We start from the raw sequence: 7662 nt of genomic DNA, 5'->3' as shown, positions 1-7662 counted from the left end.
ATTGAAGTTTTAGATAGGAAATGAATCATAGACTTAACATAAGGACTTAAATCCCCTTTTGTTCAGTGTAGAATGTATCCTTACTAGTGTATTATGCTAAAAAGAAAAGGAAAAGATCTTTTATTGATTGATAACAGGAGTGTGAGTATAAAGAAACCTAGTTTAAATGACACCTAAGAATAGAGAAACTATGTTGATGCCATCAAAACAACAAAACATTATGAATACCTTAACTCATTTGAAAAGGCATATTTTGTGACTAAAACAGACAAAAAACAGAAAAATATAAGAAGTCATAAACATTTGGAGACTAAGTTAAGATTACAAAAAGGGCCATCAATTTGATGTGGAAGAGAAATATGAAGAGGTGTGACTTTGGATGAAGGCTGAATCACTAAGTCAAGTTTCAGCCATTCAACTAGATAGGAAGCAGGGAGAAGGAACTGAAAAGAAGAAACAGGAATTTAAGAAATGCCAGGTGTCACTGAAAAACTTCCTTGTCAGAGGGATGGCTCTTAAGCAGTCTACTGACAGAAGATTTTAGCCAAGTGATTCCTGACTAGTGGGAGAGAGAATCTTCTTCATTGAACCATTTCTCCTTTAGTTCCACAGACTTGGGGTAAGAGGAATCTTCCCAGAAGAGGGTTTGTTGTTCTTTGCTGCCACCTTTTGTATAAGAAAGAAAAGTAGAGAAGTTGTACAGGTGCTTTTGGATCTCATTTGTTTAGTTAGGTTTGTTGGGTTGGTTTGGGGAACATGTTGTTCAGCTCTATTGTAATGAGCTTTGTTGTTATTGAACAATGTAGCATCTGAGCAAATGTATAATCTGATTGGTTAATTTGTAAAGTTCAGAAATGGACAGTCTTGTTGAGCTTCAAGAACTATTACTAGCATTAAGCAAATACTTTTTCAATGCCTGTTTAAGGGTGATGGCAAATTGAACAGACTGGTAAGTGCTAAGATTTAATAAAGAAGAGGACTTATTGCTGGAGATTGGTGAGGACCAACAATGATGCAGGGAGAAGACAAGCAGTTGCATATAGTCATATTGTTACTGAATGACCAGTGACATCAAAGTCTGCTGTCCAAAGTTGTGAATTACCTTAATTACAAGAGTTTATCTCAGGGTATGCTACCCTGAGGGGTTACTCTTAAGTTTGTACTCACCTTCATTATGAATTTATTGAATGAATGAAATTATATATGTATAACATAATATGCATGTGCACTGATATAATTATATTTTTGCACATGAATGTATACTGATATAATGATATTGTTACACATGCATGTATGACTAGATATTTGTATATGTGTATATAACTATATGTAAAATGTCTATTTTGAATGCCTGCTTATATAACAATGAGTGGACAAGTATGTAATCTTATGAATGGCTAGTTGTATAGACAGAAAGTACATATGGTGAGAGATCAAAAGCTACCATGGGGAGTAGAAGTATATTTCCCCTTAAAAAGGTGCTCCTAAGACCCTGAAAGAACTTAACTATAACCATGTGGTGGCAGTCCATTTTTGAGAACCAAAATTTTCTATGGTGAGGGCAGATTGCAAGAGAATAAGTCAGAAGCAGAGAATGGGGAGTTGACATGTTCCATGTGAAAGAGGTAATATTTACGTCAATACTGCATGAAACTGGTGGGCAAGGATTCCATGTCATTTCACATTTCACAAATTATTCAGGATATCATAACAATCCCCTTTCTCCCCCCATTACATTTTGATGTTTAGGCAAAAGGAAAGTGAGAAGAGAGTGCTCCACATGCGCCACAATGACATTATTGTGATTGCATTAGAACTTCAAACATATGAGTTCTCTGAGTCTGCTCCTTTTTGCAGCCTGACTCTCAGTTACCAGGTATTGTGAATTCATAGTCAGCTCTTTCCTCTAGTATCAGATATAAGATCCCTCAAAACTAATTCCTACCTGGAATGCCACTCTTCTCTGTGTCTTTGGCCCTATTCTGTCTCTGCACCTAGCTGGATGCATCTTAACTGTGTTTCACACTCTTTAAAAAAATCTCTGGGCAAACAATCTTTTCTTTTAATGGTATCAAGGTGAGGGGCAAATCTTTCCTCACAAAATACCAAATTCTTCTTTCATTTCAACCAGGTACTTTTTTATACACTTTGCAAAAGGATGGAATTATGTGTGCTTCATCTCTGTTACTTGCCTTTTATTCTCTGTGATTACATCAATTAGCTGATGGGGAAATGAAACATCACATTTCTATTCTCTCCAAATACATGTACAAACACATACACACACACACACACACACACACACACACACACAAAATAATTAACCACTGATTGTAATCTTCCTCATGTATCATTCTGACTAGTCCCCCATTCAACATTCTTCACTGAGTCTATACTACCTATATAAAGAAGTATATACTCCTGGCTTCAATATTCTAGTATCCTATCATTAGCATACAAAGTACCCTTTAAGTCTTAGACTACCTCTTTTTAAATACTCTATGTTCCCATTATTGTCCTTTAGTCCCAGGGAGGATTTACTCACAACAGAATTTCTCTTCCTCCTATTCCAGTTCCAGCTGCTGAAGTTTTAACTCCTTTGAGACCCAATTCATTTGCCACCTCAGTAAAGACTCCACTGACATCTTTTTAATTTTTTTAATTAGTTAAATTAGGAGGCAGAGCCAAGATGGCAAATTAGAAACATCAATTATCAGAACTCTAAATATTCCCCTTTAAATAGTCTTCAAATTTAAAATTTAAATTTAAAAATAAAAATAAAAAATTTAAAAAGTTCTTCAAATCCAATTTTGAAGTGGTAGAGCCAACAAAATCTCAGGATGAGACATTTTTCCAGTCTAGGAAAACTTAGAAGTTGGTACAAGAGGTCTTCTGACACCTTCAACATTAAAATTGGGCATGTGGAAGTTAATAATTCTATCTCTTATCAAGGAACAATAAAGCAAAGTTAAAGCAATGAAAAAAGAAGAGAATGTGAAATATCTAACTGGAAAAAATAGCTGATTCTTAAAAAATAAATTGAGAAGAGAGAATCCAAGAATTATTGGACTACCTAAAAGCCATTATTGGGGGGGAAAAAAACCCTTAACATCACATTTCAGGAAATTATATAGGAATGTATAATGGACTTGTTATTTTAGCTCCAAATGGTAAAAGAGAAGTTGAAAGAATCCACAACACATGTCCTCATATGTGACAAGGAAATCACTTTAAAAGACTGATATATATTAATTTAAGGTCGCCAAGGAATTCAGCTATGTAATTCCTAAATGAAAACTCAAGTCAGCCGTCAACCTTTTATAGAGTTTAATTACAAACAGGAGGAAGAATGGAATGAGAGAGAGAGAGAGAGAGAGAGAGAGAGAGAGAGAGAGAGAGAGAGAGAGAGAGAGAGAGAGAGGGGAGAGAAGGGAATAGGGCTTAAATACCCCTTCTGTTTAGGCTGGGCCAAAAGGCCCAAGCCCTTAGATAGCTGGGGCAAAGAAAGGAGATCAGTCCCTATTACTCACGTGACCAAAATGGAGAAACAGTCTCAGGGGCCTCCACCTCCAGCTTCCTTCAGAGCAAGCTTCTCAGAGCACCTCTCCAACCACTCAGAGCCAAAACTCTCCAACCAACCTCCCAGTCTTCAGACCCCTCTATCTTTAAGGAAACCATCCGAGTTCCCTCCCCTCAGTTCTCACATCTACCAATCACTGTCCATCATTTTCCTTGTGCCAATGGTGGCTCTAGCTTAACCCAGGACCGCCCAGAGGTCTGTGGCTTTGCACACGTCTGTTGAAGGTCATATTCTCAAATAATTAAATCTTGATCTTTTGCTACAGCCCTTCCTAAATCCTGTTAGGACTGAGTAGGGTGGAGATTGTAATTTCCAAGACCTGGTTCTGTCATTCCAAGTATCTCCATTGTATCAATTCTAAAATCAATCATGACTCAGAGAAATTCCTGTTCTATGCTTAAGCATAGGTCAAAGCCCTTTCCATTGTTCAGCAAAAGGTTTCTGTCCTAAAGTAATCTTAAGAAGGGAGGAGGAGGAACCTCCCATGCCAATGGGGTTCACATTCCAATAGAGTTCCCACTCTCAATAGGAAATTTTTCAAGTATGAAATTTCCCAATGGTGAAATTTCCAACATTTATAAGTCTAAGAAATTTTAAGGTTTACACATAGAGACACCAAAATGAAAATTCCTAGGAATGTTAAAGCCAAATTTCAGAGCTCTCGGGCCAAGGGGAAAATACTATAAACTGTCAGAAAGAAATAATTTAAATATCATGGAGCTACAGACAGGATTACACAACATTTAGTGGCTCCAACATTAAAGGAGTGCAGGGTTTGGAATGATATTCTGGAAGGCAAAGAGCTAGTACTATAGCCAAGAATAATTTACCAGCAAAACTGAGCATATGAGAAATATTTAATTTAATAGAGGACCTTTGAACATTCCTGACGAAAAACCCAGAGGTGAATAGAAAATATGACATTCAAGCACCAGACTGAAGAGAAGATTAAAAAAGGTAAGCATGAAAGAAGAATCATAAGGGACTCAATAAAATTAAACTGTTTAAATTCCTATATGGGGAAATGATACATGTAACTACTAAGAATTTCATCATTTTGAGGGCAGTTAAGAAGGAGCCTACATAGACAGTGAGTATGAGTGTGAGTAACTTTATTGGGACAAACTCCAAAAATACAAAGTGATGAAGAGAGAAAGAGGAAGACACTCAGAGAAGGTGGAAGGGAGAGGCAAAATAAGGAATATTTCAGTGCACAAGGAAGAGATTTTACAGTGGAGGGGAAAATGAAGAAGGGTAGTGGACAATGCTTAAAGCTCACTCATCAGAAATGATTAAAAGAAGTAGCAATGAATATATATATACATATATATATATACATATATACACATTCAGTGGTGTACAGAAATCTATCTTACTCAAAAGAAAGACAGTAGGATAAGGGGATAAGAGAAAACAGGGGATGATAAAAAAGGTAGGTAGGTTAAAGGAGGCATTGCTCAGAAGAAAAATAGAATTTTGTGGAGGAATAGAATAAAAAGAAAAAATGAGATAGAAGGAAATACACAGTAATCATAACTATGAATTTAATTGGGATGAGCTCAGTCATTAAACAAATGGATAGAGGCGAATGGATTAGAAACCACAATCCAACAATGTGTAGTTTATAAGAAACATATGAGAAACAGAAAGACATTCACAGAATTAAAAAAAAAAACAGAATCTAATGATTCAAATGAAAGGCACAGGTATCATTTATGAACTCAGACAAAGCAAAATCAAAAAGCCATAATTAAAAGTGTTAATCAGGGAAAATATATTTTTCTAAAAGATACTATAAGTAATGAAGAAATACCAAAAAATTTCATAGCAATTTTTCGAAGGAAGGCCTCATTTCTCAAATATACAGGCAATTGCGTCAGAGTAATTAAAATAAGAAACATTTTTCAATAAATATATGGTCAAAGGATATAAAAATATTCTTCAGAAGAAGAAATCAAAGTTATCCATATGTGAAAAATTGTTCTAAAATACTATTGATTAGAAGAAACTGTAAGTACCTTTGACTGAAAAACACCATGATTAAATCCATGTCTTAAAGGTATCAAAAGAAAAATGAAATGGATCTATATGCACAAAAATATTTATAGCAGGTCTTTCAGAGGTGGCAAAAATTTTGATTTTGATAAAGTTTTATTATGGTATAAAAATTAGTGAGGTGGTTTCAGAAAAACATGGCAATATTATATGAACTGATGCCAAGTGAAGTGATTAAAACTAGGAAATCATTGTGCATAGTAATAGCAATTTAATGATGATGATCAACTGTGAAAGACTGCCTACTCTATTTAATACAATAATCTAAGCCACTTCCAAAAGGACTCATTCTGGAAAAATACTATTCATCTCCAGAGAAGGAAATGACGAGTTCTGAGTATAAATTGAAGGATAATTTTTTCTCTTATTTTTCTTGCTCCTTTGTCAGACGACTAATATGGAAATATGTTTGCATGGTTTCACATTTATGATTGAGAGACTGCTTTTCTTCTCGGTGACTGAGAAAGGGTAGGAAGGAGAGAGAGAGAATCTAGAACTCAAAACTGAAAAAGAAAATATTTAAAATAAATAATACCTTTTTAAAAAGTTTTTTTAAAAGCATCTATAAGGAAAAAAAGTCTGCTAAACATATAAATATTCCTGCTTTCAAGGAACTTATGTTCTGACAGGAAAGAAAATAAGTATAAATAACAGGAATTTAGAGTAGATGGAAGGAATCTTAGTGGTTATTGATAGAGATGAGAGATGGGGAAAGAACATGAGAATAAATGAAACATTAAAAAGTAGTCAGAAAAAAAAAAACTAAAAAAGTTTCAAAGAGGACATAGGCAAACTTGACAATTTTGTTCTGTTTGTGTTTAATATATACTTTAAAATGTACCTAACGAGGAAGAGGGCTGTGTCCCGGCAAAGGAGGGGAGTGGGTGACGCGGAGGTTGTGGTGGCGGTAGCAACTGCTACCCCCTCGGTTCTTCTCCTTGTCCTCTTCCTCAGGTGAATGGCTGCGGAATTGAAAGAGAGGGGAGCGGCGGGAGTGGGGGCTCGGCCGGGCTCCTGCAACAGATCCTGAGCCGGAACCTGGTGCCGCGGGTGGGCAACGGGACGCTGTGCCCCAACTCCACCTCCCTCTGCTCTTTTCCAGAAATGTGGTATGGCGTGTTCTTGTGGGCACTGGTATCTTCTCTCTCCTTCCACGCCCCTGCTGGATTATTGGCACTATTCAACATCAGACATCACAAATATGGTGCAGCTATTGCCGGAGTCTACAGAGCTGCAGGCAAAGAAATGATGCCTTTTGAAGCTCTCACTCTAGGTGTTGGCCAGACGTTTTGTGTAGTGGTGGTTTTATTTTTACGGATTTTAGCAACTCTATAGCCTCTACTTACAGTCTGTGATAGAACAACTCTTGAAGGGAGAATTTTCAAATATTTATTAGGGAAGGGCATTGTTAAAAGTGGTAATTTATTTAAAGTTTTTCAAATTGAAATTTCTTGAACAAGAATATGTGAAGGCCTGCCATCTTGGTCCCTTCTTCCGTTGAAGACAGTGCTTCATGAGCCAAAGACCTTTCTGGTGACAGATTTCTTATTGAGAAAAATTCATAGGGTTCATCAGATTTCCTCTTTGAAGAAGTGTTAAAGTTTGCTCTTTTGTAATTATACCCAAGCCAGCACAGCAGTTGATTTTGAATTGCCATCCCTTGTGCCAGTATTCACCGGGATCTCAGAAATTGCAGCATTGTTGTCATCAAATGATTTTTGAAGAGCTCCACAAAAATTGAACTGTTGTAAAGCAAAATAGACTTTGCACAAAGACTTTTGTCTAAGGAGATTTGACTTTATTAAAGTTAGCTTTTTTATTTTTGTTTTTTACATTTTTGTGACATTAAGTGCCAAGTAGGTTTTTGTTTGAGGATTATAACTGAGAACAAATGTAGTGAAATATTGGAGCAGGGAAATCTGTGTAAAATGTGACATTGGGAATAGCATTGGTTCCACTGTTTAAAGGGAAAAAAGTAACAATTACTGAATGATATTAAGTGAGTTAAATATTTTGACCTCTGACTA

General features: G+C 36.0%; 1 protein-coding gene across 1 annotated transcript; it reads left to right on the top strand.

The window, feature by feature from the left end:
- Positions 1–1780: 1780 nt before the first annotated feature.
- Positions 1781–7047, top strand: LOC107649229 (transmembrane protein 170A-like). The gene is made up of 2 exons (XM_056803812.1): positions 1781–1876; positions 6590–7047. The coding sequence occupies exons 1-2, from the start codon at positions 1781–1783 to the stop codon at positions 6968–6970; spliced, it is 477 nt and encodes a 158-aa protein (XP_056659790.1). The 3' UTR covers positions 6971–7047.
- Positions 7048–7662: the final 615 nt, after the last annotated feature.

Source organism: Monodelphis domestica, chromosome 6, assembly GCF_027887165.1.
Source record: "Monodelphis domestica isolate mMonDom1 chromosome 6, mMonDom1.pri, whole genome shotgun sequence".
Lineage (NCBI taxonomy): Eukaryota > Metazoa > Chordata > Mammalia > Didelphimorphia > Didelphidae > Monodelphis > Monodelphis domestica.
The sequence above is the reverse complement of the archived record's forward strand: the minus strand, read 5'-3'. Positions and strand labels throughout refer to the sequence as shown.

What these genes read in the sequence shown, in the direction of transcription:
- LOC107649229 (XM_056803812.1), top strand. Translation starts at nt 1,781, where the DNA reads ATGCGCCACAATGACATTATTGTGATTGCATTAGAACTTCAAACATAT. An exon ending in GCCTGACTCTCAGTTACCAG is followed by an intron (nt 1,877 to 6,589) that starts GTATTGTGAATT and finishes CCTCTTCCTCAG; the next exon opens with GTGAATGGCTGCGGAATTGA.